Source organism: Blastomyces dermatitidis (assembly GCF_000003525.1).
Source record: "Blastomyces dermatitidis ER-3 genomic scaffold supercont1.6, whole genome shotgun sequence".
NCBI lineage: Eukaryota > Fungi > Ascomycota > Eurotiomycetes > Onygenales > Ajellomycetaceae > Blastomyces > Blastomyces dermatitidis.
The window spans coordinates 2,191,820-2,208,820 of NW_025544779.1; the positions used below are offsets into that span (position 1 = coordinate 2,191,820).

Consider the following 17,001-nt stretch of genomic DNA (forward strand, 5'->3'; position numbering starts at 1 on the left):
ACACACACACACACACACACACACACACACACACACGAGAGATTAGCAACATATGGATTCTCCATCGCCGTTTCTGGATCATCTCCCAAGTTTCTACAGTCTATAATTCATGGATGGAGGATAGGGCAACGCAGCCTATATCCTTGGCTCAGCACCGGTAGAAGCAAACCCAGCTTTCAACAAGCTTTTGTCATGCCACCCATCTACCTTGTTTGAAGGCACAGCGAAAAATAATATAAAAAAAATGAAATGAAAATGAAATAAAAAGAGAGGGAGAGAGAGAGAGAGAGAAAGAGAGAGAGAAAGAGCACACGGTCCCAGAAGGAAGAAAAACGGGTTGTAAACAAATGATGATCAGCGAGTTCCGAACCATACAGCGGTTACAATTTGCTATCCAACGGTGAATGGGGCGTAACTGAAAAGCCACAAGACAAGTACGGAGTAAAATAAAGAAGGGCATCATGAGGACCCTGAGAATGTAAAAAGAAATTCATCAACTAACCATTCTTTTGGAAGAACAGTTGACTACTCCGTAGTTTGGGTCAGGGACCAGACAGCAAATGCACAGACCCGCATAATTGTATAGTTTAAAAAGAAAAAAAAAGGAAAAAAAAAAAGGAAAAATGGCTTGAAAAGGAGAGAAAAAGACAAAGACAAAGTGTTGGGGTCCCGCGGTTGATCGGCCCTTCTACCAGCAGTGCGCTGGTGGTGACTGAGCTCTTTTGCCCCAGTAGCCTACAGGTTATGAGACTGTTAAGCGTGAGCCCCGCTGTGGTCAACATGCATGGGTTTGATCCCAGAATGGACTTAAAAATTCCAAACAAATACCCTGGACATTTTAACAGTGCCAAGAGACATCCCAGGAGTGTGCCCTAGAAGTCCCTTGAGCCCTAGGACTGAGTCCACTGAGAGGAGCCACTATGGGGAGCCACTGAAAGGAGCCACTGAGAGGAGTACTGTACTCTGTGGTAGCTGGTCCGAGGGGGGGTGTTGGGGGTCCCGCGGTTGATCGGCCCTTCTACCAGCAGGCGCTGGTGGTGATTGAGCTCTTTTGCCCCAGTAGCCTACACAAAGTGATTGGACTGAGTTATCAACTGAATAGCCAAGTAAGTGGGCAAGCTCCCGGTGTTGGGCGAATCATACCGTTTGCGGAGGGCTTCTTGAAGAACTGGGCGATTGGTATTTAGAGAGAGGTACTCCGTACGGAGTACGGAGTAAAGAGAGAGGGTTAACAAAAGAAACGCATCAGAGATATTTTAAAAAACGCAGATACATAAATTCATGTTGGTCAGTATGCCAATTTTGTTGCCCACTATTGGTCTGGTATGCGGTGCGCGTTCCTTCTCCTCTTCTTAAGTGTTCCTTGGAGCCGGAGTCATGGAGAACCGGCCTAACATAAACAATAATAATGTATTACTGCGTAACGGCCGTGGCGACCAGTCATTTTGAACGATTCTTAACAGCCATTTTCGCTGATTATCGTAAGTAGCGGTGCGTGGATACCGTTCGAGGGGGCGTGGCGTGGCTGTCAGACGGACCCCCTCACCTGTAGAATCGGGTTGCACGTAACATGCAATAGTTTTGTCACACCTTTGGCCTGGAGTTGAAGAGGTAACAACAGATGGAGGGTTCAATTGCCTGATTTGCACAGAAAGAAACCCTTCAGAAAAATGTAGAAATCATTCAACCCTCTCTTTCACCAGGTTAGAGGGATTGGGTATGTATTGTGTCACCAATATCAATTTGAGGTGGGATCTAGCCATCGATCGTTTCGGCTGGTTTTCTAACGTGGAAGGGGGTAATGTGTTTCAATCTATGGTTTTGCTTTTTCTTTTTTTTTTTTTTTTTCTCCCAAGAAACCTTTTGATGCCGATTTATCAAATAATGAGGGGGAACGGCTCTACCCAATTATTATTTTCGGGATGTCAGATATGATACGATACCCAAGAGCCGTCGTCCGTGGCTCTGATTGAATATGAAGGCCTGGCTTGAGGCTTGAAGGAAGAAGGCTGGAACCGATGAACCTTGTACCATGCGTAAGTTACCGAACTACGCTGTAAGATGTGTTGTGTGGTAACCTTGGCACCGACCATGTGGCGTTGTTTAGTTGTCTACGCTGCTAATAAGGGGGCGGCGAAACCAACCAGTCCAGTCAGGGGCTTGCTCAGCTGTTGGGGTTTGGCCGCCTGCGATAGGCTCAACAGCTGGATGGGATGGGATGGGATGGGATGATTAAAGAAGTTTAGAACGGGAAAACGCTTGCCGCTAGCTTCCTTTGCCAAGCCGATAGAGCCTGATTTTTTTGTTAACCTTCCACGCTTGACATCTTTCATCATGATTATTATTATTATTTTCTGCTCCCTGTTTCTTGAATGTGGTTGTTTGGGTGTTAAGTTGTTATTATTCAACTTCACTGCCTTCTGCGTGAGGAGTGGTGTATGTGAATTCAGAACACCCAGTGATAAAGCAATTGAAAAAGAAATGGCAAGTAGGTGGATGCGAATAACAATAATAAAACAACAATAAATAATGATAATAGGGGGTTTCAGAGGGGGAAGAATAGCTACAGTTAATAATAATAATAACTCCCTTCCACCCGGGCTCGCCCCAACAACGCCCGCAACGCCCACAACGCCCACAACGCCCACAACGCCCACAACGCCCACAACCCCCGCCAGCCCGAACCCTGGAACCCCACTCCGGGCCCCTTTTGCAGGCTTGAAGCTCGCCCTAGCCCCGACCAGCAGGACCAGCAGGCCCAAGCAGCAGGCAAGCCCTCGTTCCCCTTGCCCTGCCCTGCCCGCCCGCTTCCCCCTCAAACCCTCCCCCCCCCCCCTGGCGGCACCCAGTGCCCCTGCGCCAACCAACGCTGCTTGTTGCTTGTGGCGGGTTCCTTTCCTCGCCTCTTCTCCACTCTCTCTCTTTCTTCTCTCTGCTGGCCCCTGACTCTCTCTCTCTCTCTCTCTCTCTCTCTCTCTCTCTCTCTCTCTATCCCTCTCTATCCCTCTCTATCTCCCTCAATTATCTTTCCTTTCGCCACCACTCCTTTTCACTCTGTTCTATCAAACTTCTCTCTGCGTTGGATGCACCCTCTTGGTGCGTCGTGTCGCAGCCTGGAGCTCTTCTTCTTCGCCCGCCAGACCTGACTGCGTACCAGTGGCCCCCCGTGTCACTCCTTTTTATCAGCGTGGAACCCTCCTGTTTCGCCAATTGATCGATTGAATGACCCATTGATCTCTCCTGCGGTTCATCAGGGCAACGGGCACAATAGCTTTTCTCCTGCTCAATTCCCCCTCTGACGGTCCCCCCCAAGCAACTTCGATCATATTATTTCGATTGGGTCTTATTTGATCTATCTGTTCTGTGTCACGGACCGATATTTGTTATTTTTGTTATTTTTGATTTTTATTTTATTTATTTCTTCTCGTAGATCGATAGAAGAGGCTTTGGATTCTGTCTAACTATACCCGTTGTGTGTTTGTTTGCAGCAAGTGGTTTTCTTTGTTTTTTGACTTTTTATTTTATTTTTTTCCCCTTAAACAACTGCTGGCAAACCATTGCTCCTCGCTGTAGCAGAGGGCAACCCATCCATCCGCCAACCCTCTCCAATAAAACCGGAAACGAGTAATATCAAACAAACCCCCTCCAATCGATCGATCGATCGATCGATTGATCCTCTAGAAGGACATCGAAATCAGCAAGCAACATTCTTTTACCATGGCTCCGTCATTGAGAGACCATGCGTCCTTCGTTCGCCCTGCCACCAGGGACCGCCCAATAACCCGAGATCAGGGAGACAACTCCCTTGTTATCCCAAGTCGGACTTCCTCACTTCATTCCCGGATCACCCAACCCATCCCTTCGACGCTGAATATGAAACCAGCTCAACAAACTCCTAAAACTCTCACTCATGCCTACATGGTCTGTGGCGTTGGCCGTGAGCCGTCACAGTGGGTGAAGGCTCCACCTCCCGCTCAGGGAAAGATCGGTCATATGAAGGGAGCTGTTGGTCAATTCTGGTTACCTGAGATCTTGGGCAGCAGTCCCAGACTAGAACAGGATAACGAGATTGCGAGGGCACTACATTCCGCAATGAGAGTAAGTCCCATCAGGAGCTGTCCAACCTACCCATGAAGATGCTATGGAAGGACCCCACCCCATACGCTACACCCTTCTCAAATGCTGGAACTCGAACTTGGGCTGATATCTATTTCTGCAGGCTTGTTTCCCTCATGACGTTGAAATCTGCACGGGCAAGAACCAACCTCATTGTGTACACCATTCATTCGTTCTCCAACAGGATTCCTCTCACACTCTCTATGGCATTGCGCTGCGTGTATGGTCTCGAGCAGATGAGAAACGTGCGGAGACCATTCGCGAGCTGCGCAGGAAAACAGAGCCGGATTTCTATGATACCCCAGACGAAACTTATTGGATTCCATACTGCCTCAGTTTCTTATCCAGATACCCCCTCTACGATCTTCTTGGTGACTACCTCCGTGGCATGTGGATCCACTGGAACAAAGCTACCAATCTTTTCCACGCTGAAGAAGTATCCCGCATTCTCAGCTTCCCAGCGCCACGACTCAATGATTTGGTTCGGATTGACATGAAGGACTATGCACTATGCTACCAATTTCCCTCCTCCCAAACCGGATACCAAAACTTCGCTATGTGGCCCCTGTTCAACTGTTTGTCTATTCCGAATATTGTGGGTGTTATTGAAGCCGCTGTCTCGCCCACCCGCCGTATAATCTTCGTCAGTCATTACCCAGCCATGCTAACAGTGGCCGCCGAAACAATTCGATTCTGTGTGCGAGTCTACGAATGGAGTGGTCTCTACTGCCCAGTTGTCCATGCGCGCCACGCAAAGGAGCTCGTCCAGGAGCCCGGTCCATACATTCTTGGTGTTACTGCGGAATGCAAGACTCTGTTCACCGCTCCATCTGATGCCTTGGTAGTTGATTTGGACCGCAATTTTGTATTGACTTCCAGCCCTCCAAACATTTTGACTCCAGGCCAGAGGACCAAAATGATCAACAGATTGACCCAGGCTCTCAATGGGGATGTTACCCAATCTGGCGTTCCTCAGCACCTCCGATCAGCCTACGGTGGAGGTAAATTGATCCCAGCCGGCCAGATCATTGTTATGCGAGGTGAAGTTGAGAGTGTCCAAGATCCAGCTTGGTGGAATCAGGATGGCGTCATGGCCGTAATGGACCATGTCTGCGAAAAATTAGTGAGTATATGATATGATTTTCTAGAGAATTTGTACAAGGTGAAATACTAAGCCGCTTTGTAGGGCCGAAACACTGGAGTTAAAGCTCTCTTTGGTGGATCTGTCAAGAAACCATTGATGACCAAGGTTTCCATGAGACACTTGAACGAAATCGTTCGTGAGCGTAACCAGTACTCCAGAGATGCCATGGAAGCATGGCAAGACTTCATCAACCTCAAAGGTAGAATGGATACGGAGCTTTCCAAAGTTACCAAGCGCAACAACTTTTTGGTCGAAGAGCTGGAGACATGGAAACAGCAGGTATATTATCATATGGTCTTCCTGAGAGTTAAAGGAAGCTTACTGACTATCATTACAGTTCCTCAAGTTCCAAGCCTTTGCTGAACAACTTACCAAGGAGACTTCTGAGCTGAAAGTCAAAATTGAATCTCACAAACGTGAGAACCGCCGTCTTACTGGTCTTATTGACCAACAGAAAGACGATGCTGCTCGCCTTACCCTCCGACTTTCTGGAACTGAAAAACAGCGCGACGATGCTCTCGAAGCCTTGGTCCTCCAGCAAGAGATTGCTGAGGAACTCGAGCGTGAGAGGAAACGGAACGCTAAAGAGATCGGTGCCTTGCAACATACTAGCGATACTTTGTTGCGTCAACGTGATGAAGCCCAACGTGTGGTACTCCATCTTCGAAGCCTCATCAATGGCCAGGCGCATCACATGGAACATATTGTTCGCTCTCTGGGAACCACTCCAGAACTCTCTGGATATATTCAGGAAGGCTATGACGATATCCGTGAAGATGCTACTGAGACCGAATCAATCAGCGGCCGCGATACCAATGAAACGAGTTCCGTTAAGGGTGTTCATCACATGAAATCTAGCTCTAGACTCGGAACCCGCTCCAGTGCAGGTAATGGGGAAGATGTTACCCCTGAAATGGAACAACACTTGCTGAACCCCAGTAAACGAGCCAAACGCTACTCCGCACTGAGCATGTCTGATGTTGCTGATCGTCACCTGCGCGATAAGACAGATGCAATTGCCAACATAATCCGCAACATTAGCGACCAGTGTGCCGCTGCTGTCGAGGGTCTCCATCTTGCCCAAGATGCAGAATTCGAAGAATCGCTCCAGGCCAGCAAGGAGAGCCGGGAAGGCAGCAGCCTTGGCCCCACTGACGATGGGAACGAACATTCTATCCGCACAGATGGAAGTGAAGTCGGCGACAATGACAGCAGTTACTTGAGCCCAGATGGACGCGCCTCCAGTATTCCACCAACTCCAGATCTTATTCATCATCGATCCAGCACATCGATGTCCATGGTCAGCAGCTCCACAATCCCCGAGCGGTCAAGCCAGCAATATGGACCCGGTGATCTTCCGACTAAAATCGTGGAAGACGAGGATGAACACGCGTACGGCATGGAGTGTGCAGATGGACACATCGACAGCGGCACCGTGTCAAAACAACCTAGTCAACACATTATGAGACCTGACACTGCCCGTGTTATCGCATAAGAGTAGGAACGAAAACCATCTTGATAGAGCGTCGTCCTTTCGCCAGTCAACAACCCACACCACACACATTGATTCAATGAGGAATCTATATCTACGAATACTCTTTCCACGCTCAATGACGGCAGCATCGACAAGTAATGGCGCCCTTTGGGAGTTGCATCCATGATTTTGACTTTTGTTTCGAGCTCTCTTGCTATTATAACTTTATTATTTATCTGTTGGGGGTGGATTATTTTCTTTGTTTTCTTTCCTCTTTTCTCCTCTTTGTTTTATTTTCAAGCTAGATGTTTTATTTATTTTTCAAACTAACTTATTCCCCCTTTCAGCCTATTAACAGTATTACCTTTCTGCCACTGTAAAACAGACGCAGAGCTCGCCTATTTCCGCCCATCCACTCAGCCTATACTAACTAGGCTAGCGTTTCAAAAGTGTCTTTTTCTATCTGTCTGTCTATCAAAACAAATATATTTGGTATATATGTGATGCGAAACCATGTGTACAGCTTATTTTGTTTCTATTTTCCAATTCCCTTGCCCGGTCTGATTTAAACCCAAACTATCTTCTCGACATGTTTTTTGATCCTCTCGCCCGTCATATCCCGCCAAACAAAGAGTGAGACAAAAGAAAGATAGTGCTAGGCACCTATATGTATCATCCCGCAGTTCACACGAGCAGCGGATGGGATTCTACTGAAGAGGAAAATATGCATACGCCGCACCAGACCTTTTTTATCTATGAAACGCTCCTTTTCCCTTGTTTTGAATTTTCTTTCCGTTTTCATATTTTCATATTTTCTGTTCTTTCCCAAATTCTTTGTATTTCTCATCTCTTATATGTGTATATGTATTGTGTTCTCTTTTTCGTGCGCGATCCCTTCCCCTTTTGTTTTTTTTTTTTCCTCTTTTCCTGGCGGTCCCTTCGTGGCACAGGACGTACACCCACACCCTCCTTTAGTTAACTAGTATTATTTATTTTATTTTCGTTTTATTTTTATTTTTATTTTTTGAATCTCCAATCGATTTTTCTTCCTTTTTTTGTTCTTCCCCCTTTTGCTTACTTTCGTAGCTTCCTCATTTCTCATTTCCTTCTTCCTCCCCTATATATATATATATAGCCTTTCGTTGTTTCTTTATTTAATCGCCATTTGTTATATTTACTCTACTATGTTCGCTGATCGTTATATACCCTGAGTTCGTTTTCTCGACCTCTTTTGAGTTCAGTAGTAACATCTTTGGTCATTTTTATCCACGAGGCTTCCTACGAGTGTGCTACATACCTATGTGAGATAAAGCATTTCAGCAAACATGATAATGCCAGAAAACCACACATTGCGCGAAGAGCAAGCAGTGAAGACGACCAAGCAAACAAGGCTAGTGGTCACCACTATACGCCTGTCTGCCTGCCTGCTACGCGGGGAATGTAGCCAACCAACCCAACCGGTGCGAAAGGAGTGAACGCTCGTACTGTGCTGTGTTAGCCGGATAGTAAGTCTTTTTTGCTAGGTAGGGTAACTAGAGGAGAGGAGGATAATATAATCATACCTTACGAACCCTAGTGAGATTTGTTGGAGGAGATTTATATACGGACGTTTGGTTAGTTAACTGTATTTTATTATTGGTCTCGTCTGTCGGGTTTGTAACTTTGTATGGCGACCACGGTGTGGTGTTGCGACACACGCCATTACATGCCATGGTTAAACAAACAAATAGACGGGAGATTTGAATGTAGGAAGGGATGGGACGAGAGAAGGCTGAGTTTTGATCTTATCTTTCTTTCTCTTGTGGTCGATAAAAAATATAACTTCACGGCAGCTATTTTTTTTTTCCTTTTTTTTTTTTTCTTTTCTTTTCATTTGTTGTCCATTCACACATCTACTTTGGGTGTTGGGGGGGGGAATGAGGAGCGGGGAATGTACGTATGCCTGTCTGGCATTTTTGTTAAGATACTTCACTGAGCTCCAAGGGGCTTGCTTTTCCCATTTTCCCAGCCTTACATGATATAACCACGCTGCTTACAAGGCTGCGGACGAGGAGGTGAAAGGGATGGGTGCCAGCTCGCGAGTCAGCAAATTTCTTATCTTTTTTTATTTATTTTTATTTTTTTTTTTTTTTTTAAGGATATGTGATATACTGCTCTTCTACTCCGTACCCTGATATCCAATTATAAGAGCCTCTAACACCAGGGGGCGTTGGAAAGGTTGAGAAAATTGAGTTAGGGCTATATGGTCACGTGAATAAGGGGTTAATCAAAATTGTTCACCACTTTTTCAACTCTACCCTATCTCGCTCTGTAGACTCTTAATGAAAAATGAATACACACAAGGATTTTGTTATAATTTATATTTGTATTTGCATTGTTAGGGGATGGATATATCTGCGCTAAGAATGTAAATAAATAGGAAGCCGAGAATAGAATGCGAGAGCAGAGTAAGACAGAAAGGTGTAGTAAGTAGGCGGGTGTTAAGGGTAGTAGTGTGAAGGATGGGGTGCGTTGGACATGAAGTGGTATGTTGGACATGAAGGTGGGCATGAATAAAAAGCTGAAAAAAAAAAAAATAGATATAAACAGAGCGCCAGATAAATGTTGTAAGAAGGTGACCCCGAAAACACCAGTGAAATGCAGTTATCAAACGTGAAACGGACGATGCTAGTTGACGCGCCCATTGTGCTTGGTTGTCCAAACGCCGTCCTTGCCCAGTTGTTTTACCCTCGTTAACCAAAAGTGCCCGTCGAATCGATAGGGAAACGACACGCGAAGCAGTGGAAACGAAGGAATGGAACCAGATTTGATCACCGTAGTATGGTAGGAATGTATTGATCGGTAGCGGACGTAGAAGAGTAAGAAGCGCTCGTGAATAGGAAGATATGGTTCCTATGGGGAAAAGCAAGCATGCAATATTGATCTGAGAAAATGACTTTGGAGTCCAAGGAAGATATATAGACGCGAGAACCACGCGATGGAGACACCCCTAGGGACTGGGCGTTTCCGACATCTTCCCTGGAATCCAACGTCCATCCTCCCCGGAAGATCGAGGCGAAATGATTTCGGTTGGAATAGTGTTGGCAATAGTAGCCATATCATCGTCATGTGGTGCTGCAAATTCATCGAAGTTGGGCCTGGCACGAATGCTAAGTCTGGAAGAGTTTGTGGGCGATTGTTGGTGACGTTCGAAGGCATTGGGTTTCAGCCGAATCCGGCCGCGTTCCAATGCGTGGAGCAGGATGGTGTTGACTTCATCGGATACGATTCCCTTCAGTTTACTCATCGTGTCATCGGACATCTGTGACGCGTGAACATTCCAACCTAGCTTATCCAGTCCCTCAGAAACGATGGACTTCGCATCGAGGGCGGCACCGGTGTGGATGCGTAAGTTGGTCGGTGAGCTCTCATTAGAGCGACGGGAGAGTTTGGCTGGTTTTTGTCTTGATGAAGAATTGATCGATCCAACTTCGTCCTGCAGACGTTTGTGGGCCGCTGGAACGTGATGTCCCAGAGGACCTTCGCCGACTTCGTTTCGGATCTTGTAATACACCAGACCAAGAGTGGCGGCTAACGCCTGATGGCAAGCTTCTGGATATTCTCGGGCTGCTTCTGCGCGGGTGAGGTCTGATGGCAGGTCGCTCGAATCGCTCGAGTCGCTCATATTGCCATCTGTGGCGAAAGTAGCATCATGGGCATGAGGCATACGACCCCAATACTGGTATCCTTCCAGCTCGTAAAAATCGGCAAGCTCGACGAGTCGATGGACTAGAAATTCATAGATTAGTATGGCGGCAAGCCACAGCACAGTACCCCTTTAACCCTATTCCATGTCTATGCACTCACCCCTGTTTCTTTTCTTCAAACACCAAAATTTCCAAACTGTTGGGGGGAAATATTCGGGCCAGCGAACGGAACCGTCATCTTCGACAAGAGGGACTGGCGTTATAGGGGCATGTATCGTCTGGGCGAGAGAGTTGAACCTGGTGCGTTCCATGTGTTTCATCCGCGATTCCATCGCCGAGAATCGAGAGAAAACCAGCCCGAAGTTTTGGGATGTCTCTCTCCGCAGAGTCATTAAATCGATGCGAAGCTGGCTTACGATAGACTGGATTTGGCTGAGATCGGTACGGGTAGCGCAAACATCGGCATGTAGTTTTTGGACATCGAGTTGAAGTTGGTTGACATCACTTTGGAGTTGGGTGATATCACTCTGGAGAAATGCTTCCTTCGAGCCAAGTTGGGTGACATGAGTTCTTAGCTGTAGCATTTCAGACTTCAACTGCGTTAACCCATCCTTCAGTTGGGTAACGTCACTTTTCGTTCTTCCAACATTCAGCTCAATACGGCTGCAAACCTGGCGTTGCCCGTCGAACTCTCGCCGGATGAACTCATCCTGGCGGTTTCGTCGGTCGACATATTCATCGGGGGTCAAGATAGAGGAACGGAGTTCGATTACTTTGGCATCTAGTTGATGTAAACGATCATGGATATGGAGGAGTGCTGGATCGGAGACGACGGAGGGTGGTGTCGATTCTCGCTTAGTAGATAATCTCGGACTGGTCGTCATACTGGAAGCCCTCATAAGGCCCCTTTCAACCGCGCTCATCATGAAGACAAGAGAAGGGCAAGTAGAATGGGGTGGCACCCTATATAATAATGTACGCTTTGAGGGTCGCCATTTTGAATTTGTATTTTCGTTTATATGAGCATGAGTCGTGTTGGAAACTTGTGATATGGTAACAGAGTGGACGATTGAAAGTGGAGAGAGAGGGAAAGAGGCGACGAACAAAGATGGAAGATGGCGACAAAAGGGGAGAAAGATGGGAATTCTGGGCTCATGGGCAAAGTTGGCATCCCAAGACCGGTTTCAACTCTGGGCCGCAGCAAGAATTATGCATCAGCTTGATCTATGTAAAGACACTAAACTTGAAACGGCAATATCTGCTGATACCAAGACTGCGCCAGCAGTCTTGGTGTCGCCTGAAATATCTTTCGTACCACTAGCGGTATTACGAAAGTCCCATAAGCAGAACAAAGGCAGAAAAGGACAAGTGAGCCGGATTTCACAGCAAAATAAACGTAGAAAAATTAGAAAAAAGAGGAAATTTTAGAATCCGAAATAATTATCTTTTAATAAGATAATTAGAGCACGAAGAAAATTCTTCCAAACAGCGAATGCTTCCGGAAAACTTGGGAAGAAACAATAACCTTCCCATGGCAGAGGAGAGAGAGGAACACGAGGAGGGGCGCAGGCTGAAGTGGATGTGCTCGGCTGCGATGGAAAGGAATGCATTTGTTGGTTTGCATCAGCAGGCGGTGGGCGTCAATCTATGCTCAAACAAGCTAGCCATGTCCAGGATCAAGGGCCTTGCAGCGACTTGCAGCCTAGTGTATTGACTTTATTGGGCAATGTGACATTACAAATGGAACCCAACGCGAAAATGGCTGTATGCGTTGGCGCCTGCATGAGAGCCCCCGAGCCTGTATTAGTGCAATACAACAAACCAGTGTACCGCCACTGTATCACGCTAGCTGATCGGGCTGCTTCGCAATTATCAACATCCCATCAACGGAAAATTGGAGGTTTGAACGCCCGGCCCAGCAGGGATGACCATATCACATGACTCACCTTTTGCAAATAACAGTCAGCAATCTTGTCATGGAGTCCAATCAAAGTCAAGTCAAGTCACTTGATTATGGGACGTTGGGAGAGGCATTATTGATGACCCACTCATAATTACAGAGCTGAGTCTTGCTAAGAGCGCGAGCACTTCGTTGTTGCCTCTCATCATATGCTGAGCGGGAAATTGGAAATAGATAGACAATCGGCCTGTTTGCAGGCAACCGCGGTATTCATTGGATTTTTGGCAAAATAAAATCGGCCATGGGAGTCATAGGGAATGAAAGATCCGCGGTCCATAGGATTATTTTCAAAAGTTGTCCAAGGGGAAGGGGTAATGATACCACTCATCACACTGTTGGGACACAGCCGTTCTTTCCCGTCTGGCACTGGGGTCGTTTTCAACTTGCAGTGCGCCATCCGCCTATCATGCTCGAGAGGGACGTTACATTCGTCATCGAAACGCGGATCCTCGAATTCCAGATGATTGGACTGACCCTTTGGCTCGGGTCGCCTAACGCACTTACGCTTTCACAACACCGCTTGACGCCTCTAAGCAGTCATTGGCAAATGGATTCCTGGACTGGTTAGCCTTAAAACTGTCTGGGGCAGTTTAAAGAGACTGCGATTTGGGCCTCCGGTTTTGAGGGTATGTAACAGAGCCCCTATCACGGAAATGGGGCCCTTCGCATTGATATCAGCAAAGAAGCCCGGGGCCGTGCTAGCAGATATGTCCTGCGGAAACTGAGCATGAGCTCTTCATGTCCAACCCAAAACTAGCATTCGGGCAAGGGAGCGGCTGTGGATCATGCGAACAACATGCATGTACAAATCTCACAAAGCCGATGATGACTCTCAAAATAAAACTGTCTTTTGCTTATAGATATGCTAGTAGAACAATCATATCATCTTTCCAAACATGATGGCGTGAAGGTATGTAAATTGAGCGCTGAATGTAGCTGTCGTGAAAGTTTGGACAACTCTCTTAGCACAGCTCAACAACCCCTATAGTATGAGGAAAAGAAGGAAACACAGACAGGATAGTTTATACAACTGGTCTGGAATGGTTCAGTTCATGAAAGGGGGCGTATATATAAACGGCAATGGATAGTCGAGACGGCTGCAAAGTCATACAGCAGATACGCCCTATGAGTAACGCGCAAAGCTTCTCTCCGATTCTCCGGGTGTCTTTCTGATCCGAAACAGAGTCTTTGAACATGCAGCGCCAGAAGATTCTATATAAAAAATAGTTGCCAACCGCCAAAGGACGAGCGTTGAGATAAAAGGGGAGTCGGCGAAAGACGACGCTTTTCCTAAAATGGACTATGAGGTCTCCAGGCAGCACTCGGATAATTAATGTTCCGATATCTTGGCGTTCCCGTGATATGTCTTGGCTAACTGCCTTCCTCTCCATACAATACGGAGTACCTTAACTGTGATCCCATAATTTCCCATTAGACACTACAGAGTAGAGAGGGAGGGAGATATCTCTTCTAGATCTCATCGCCCAGCTTGTTTGACCTGGGTCAGACCCATTGGCAGGTTTATGGTTACGAAGTGGATAAACCCGTTAACCCTGGTGCTTCATCCAGTTTGGAAGTCGGCTGAGCCAGCTTGTGCTGTTGAGTATGCATTTCTACCGTGGATATATCACAACTCACAACAACATGTTCACCCCTGCTGAGTCCTCCAGGTGACTAATAGCTGGGGAATATTTATTCTCTTGATGTCTGAAAAATGGTGACCTTAGGTGGCAGTTGCCAGAATATCCGGTGTACCTATCTTGGGTTGGCTAATATGAAGGGGAAAGGGGAAAGCATTTGTCTCCTTGGTGGGCATGGACGAGCTCAATGACTTGCTTCATCTCTATTTTCCATTGCGTCTTTCTCTTCAAAATGAAGAGTTTTGAGCGTATGGGAATTTTTAAACTCTAGCGGAAGCCCTATCACCCCTATCACCTAGGAACGGCAGGATGACTTTATGACGCCAGTTTACGTTTTTTATCCGAGCAAATGCTCTTCGGGAGGGACGCTCACCAGAGAAGAGACAGTTAGGTTGATATTACTGCTGTATATTGCTGTCTAACATCTAGTGCCTTCCCCGTTTCGTCTCGTTCTTGCCAGCATCGCACTTTCCTCAGAATCGAGCAGCCATTTATTTACTGAGAAACGATGCGGCTATGTCGAAGATTGCTCCGAGCATGTCGCGTTGGCTGAGGCGGCTCAACGGTGCGTTTCAGTTTTATTCTATCATGCTATCGAGAACTTCTCCTGTACGTCATTATGAAATATTTCCCGTGTTTTGCATTTTTTACCGTTCTATGGTTCAAGGCTGGCGCGAAAAAAGTGGTCCCACGGGAGTCAACCGATGACGGAAGTGATTCTCCTAATAACCCTGCAGACCGGTGTGAATGCTATGTGGTTTCAGGCGCCGAGCCCGGTTATTTTCAGAACTACAAGTTCTACGATTTCCGATCTGTTGTTCCAGAGAAAACCTGGCAGCCGAACTCCACGACAGCTAAGCCAGCCCGAAACAGGACTTCCAATTCAAGAAAGGAATCCCACATGACTCTTGAAGAAACAGGCTTCTTAGACGACTGGGTGATCCAAGACTGGAGTAGAGCTGGGTCCTTTCTTTTCCCGATCCCTATCCGCAACAGTTATGAAAATGTTTTCGTCCTCGAAGATACAACCAATGAAGCGAGCGACACGACATATATAGCCCTTCGCACCCAGAGATTACATGACCATTCATCGACAGCGGAGATCGAAACATACTCTCACGATTACTTTCATTGTTCTTTTCGCGTTCGGCTCCGCCTTCATGCTGGTCAAGATGGACACCTAGAGGATGTTGACGAGCATGAAGATGGAGATAGCTATTGGGGCGGACAGGATCACGAATCTGTGCTTGACGAGGACGGGATATTAAGACAAGGCCGTAACCGTTCAGAACTGAATCCAGCTAATTTCCGTCTACGTCTGCCGCCCACCGGAGCCGTGGCTGGAATTTTCACGTATCACTCTGCCAGTGTTGAATCAGACATCGAAATATTAACAGCTGATCCGCACACGCTCATCCACTATGCCAACCAACCAGATTGGGATCCTTTAACTGACCTGGAGATACCGGGGGCTGCCACGATTGTTGAGTTGCCTGTCCCTTGGACAAGCTGGGCAACTCACCGCCTTGACTGGTTTCCAAACATGTCGCGATGGTATCTCAATAACAAACTTCAAGCTGAGAACGATTACCATGTTCCCGATAAGCCGAGTATGCTTGTCCTCAATCTGTGGAGTGATGGTGGCGAATGGTCTGGGAATATGACAATGGGTTCGACTGCGTTGATGGGGATCGAATGGATCGAAGTTGCTTACAACATCTCGGACATGGATGTTGAAATTTACGATTCGTTCAACCGAACTCGCCCTACCGTCCACTCTGGAATTTCTGGAAATAGCCATCCCAAACGGACTTTGGAAGACATGGCTGGAGATGGGTTAAAGCCACGCCGTGGGGAACTTGAATATGAGTACGATGGCTTCGATGGTGATGACGGAACGACTGAGAACGGTCAGCAATGCCTGGTCGGGTGTCGGATTGATGATGTGGAAACCGTCGGCGTGCCAGAGATCCTGTGGGATTATTATTATTGATCATGTTCGAGCGCGCTTGTTGGAAAGCGGATTACAGTTGTATTCATGGAACCCTTCACAGAATAATAACATAGTTACTTTCTTTTCTTGCTTTCTTTCCCTTATTTTTTTTTTTTATTTTCCTTCCCGGGATGCTCAGTATATTTTTGTCACTTTTTTTTTTTTTTTTTTTTTTTTTTGGCGTCATTTGGGTACTTGAGGATGCCCTAGGTCGGGAGTTTCGGATTTTAATAGTTCCTCTTTTAAAAGGAAAGGAATGGATAAATTCTACTTATTTATTTACTGTGCTCTGGTTCTTTAGATACGGCTGGTTGAGACATACCTGGGTTCACTGCTAATAGCACAGTACATACAGAGAGACCGCCCATCGCCAATCATCATATAGTTATAATATGCATCGTTTGTATGACCATGACTTACACGACGGAGAGACAGAGCCACAATTGGACCTGGAACGCAAACAGGACTCATCTACTCTCCTCTCCCCATGTTCCAGTTGATGCAATACTCAGCGGTGGCTTATGCTTAGCCATTGCTCGCGGATAGCTACCGAGAACGACTGTTGCGGCGAACGAGAACTACACCACCATCCCATATACCGTATATACATATTTATAAAACCAGGCAGATGGAAATTTTTACCGGAGGAGTTGGCGAACGGAATACTCCGTACAACTCCCACTTTTTATTTATTATCAATGTACTGTACATGTACATTGTACATAGAACAGACAGCTGGAAGGATAAGACTTGAGGTTTTCGCGTCAAATACTCCATAGGCACGACACGGTTGGGAGGTTTGTTTAGTCCTGGGATAAGTTATTGATTTTTCATTACGCGGGACAAACGTGTTGCTAATTGAATTTTTTGCCAGTTTGAAAGGTTCTTTTTCCTCTTCCATTTTCGTGCTTCCAATTATTTCGTTTTTCCCTTGACTCCAAGGCACCGCATCGGGGTTGTTATGGTAGCTTCTGCGGGATATTTAAAA

General features: G+C 46.6%; 5 protein-coding genes across 7 annotated transcripts; 4 read left to right on the top strand and 1 right to left on the bottom strand.

The window, feature by feature from the left end:
• Positions 1 to 2,244: 2,244 nt before the first annotated feature.
• On the top strand, positions 2,245 to 8,566 carry BDCG_06106 (DENN domain-containing protein). The gene is made up of 4 exons (XM_045421828.1): positions 2,245 to 4,098; positions 4,220 to 5,239; positions 5,303 to 5,539; positions 5,598 to 8,566. Exons 1-4 carry the CDS (start codon positions 3,718 to 3,720, stop codon positions 6,753 to 6,755), a joined length of 2,796 nt encoding a protein of 931 aa, XP_045277613.1. The 5' UTR covers positions 2,245 to 3,717; the 3' UTR covers positions 6,756 to 8,566.
• Positions 8,567 to 8,956: 390 nt separating this feature from the next.
• Positions 8,957 to 13,642, bottom strand: BDCG_06107. Of its 3 annotated transcripts, XM_045421831.1 has the most exons (4): positions 13,395 to 13,619; positions 12,367 to 13,306; positions 10,581 to 12,281; positions 9,080 to 10,502 (listed from the first exon to the last, which is right to left on the bottom strand). In XM_045421831.1, exons 3-4 carry the CDS (start codon positions 11,344 to 11,346, stop codon positions 9,724 to 9,726), a joined length of 1,545 nt encoding a protein of 514 aa, XP_045281541.1. In that variant the 5' UTR covers positions 11,347 to 12,281; positions 12,367 to 13,306; positions 13,395 to 13,619; the 3' UTR covers positions 9,080 to 9,723. The 3 variants fall into 3 exon arrangements, with proteins under 3 accessions (XP_045281539.1, XP_045281540.1, XP_045281541.1); XM_045421829.1 differs by having other exon boundaries at positions 8,957 to 10,502; positions 12,367 to 13,619; XM_045421830.1 differs by having other exon boundaries at positions 9,012 to 10,502; positions 10,581 to 12,278; positions 12,367 to 13,642.
• BDCG_17245 (uncharacterized protein) lies at positions 11,471 to 12,134 on the top strand (the record flags this gene model as incomplete). The annotated part of the gene is made up of 2 exons (XM_045426389.1): positions 11,471 to 11,816; positions 11,884 to 12,134. The coding sequence occupies 2 exons, from the start codon at positions 11,471 to 11,473 to the stop codon at positions 12,132 to 12,134; spliced, it is 597 nt and encodes a 198-aa protein (XP_045281542.1).
• BDCG_17246 (uncharacterized protein) lies at positions 12,179 to 12,361 on the top strand (the record flags this gene model as incomplete). Its single annotated transcript, XM_045426390.1, has 1 exon — positions 12,179 to 12,361. The coding sequence occupies one exon, from the start codon at positions 12,179 to 12,181 to the stop codon at positions 12,359 to 12,361; it is 183 nt and encodes a 60-aa protein (XP_045281543.1).
• BDCG_06109 (endo-1,3(4)-beta-glucanase) lies at positions 12,397 to 16,753 on the top strand. The gene has a single exon (XM_045421832.1). It carries the CDS (start codon positions 14,640 to 14,642, stop codon positions 16,011 to 16,013), a length of 1,374 nt encoding a protein of 457 aa, XP_045277614.1. The 5' UTR covers positions 12,397 to 14,639; the 3' UTR covers positions 16,014 to 16,753.
• Positions 16,754 to 17,001: the final 248 nt, after the last annotated feature.

Excerpts from the sequence above, each read along its gene's own strand:
- BDCG_06106 (XM_045421828.1), top strand. The coding sequence starts at position 3,718 with ATGGCTCCGTCATTGAGAGACCATGCGTCCTTCGTTCGCCCTGCCACC. Across the intron at positions 5,240-5,302 it reads ACCATGTCTGCGAAAAATTA|GGCCGAAACACTGGAGTTAA; the intron begins GTGAGTATATGA and ends GCCGCTTTGTAG. Across the intron at positions 5,540-5,597 it reads TGGAGACATGGAAACAGCAG|TTCCTCAAGTTCCAAGCCTT; the intron begins GTATATTATCAT and ends CTATCATTACAG.
- BDCG_06109 (XM_045421832.1), top strand. The coding sequence starts at position 14,640 with ATGAAATATTTCCCGTGTTTTGCATTTTTTACCGTTCTATGGTTCAAG.
- BDCG_06107 (XM_045421829.1), bottom strand. The coding sequence starts at position 11,346 with ATGATGAGCGCGGTTGAAAGGGGCCTTATGAGGGCTTCCAGTATGACG. Across the intron at positions 10,503-10,580 it reads TTTGAAGAAAAGAAACAGGG|TCCATCGACTCGTCGAGCTT; the intron begins GTGAGTGCATAG and ends ATGAATTTCTAG.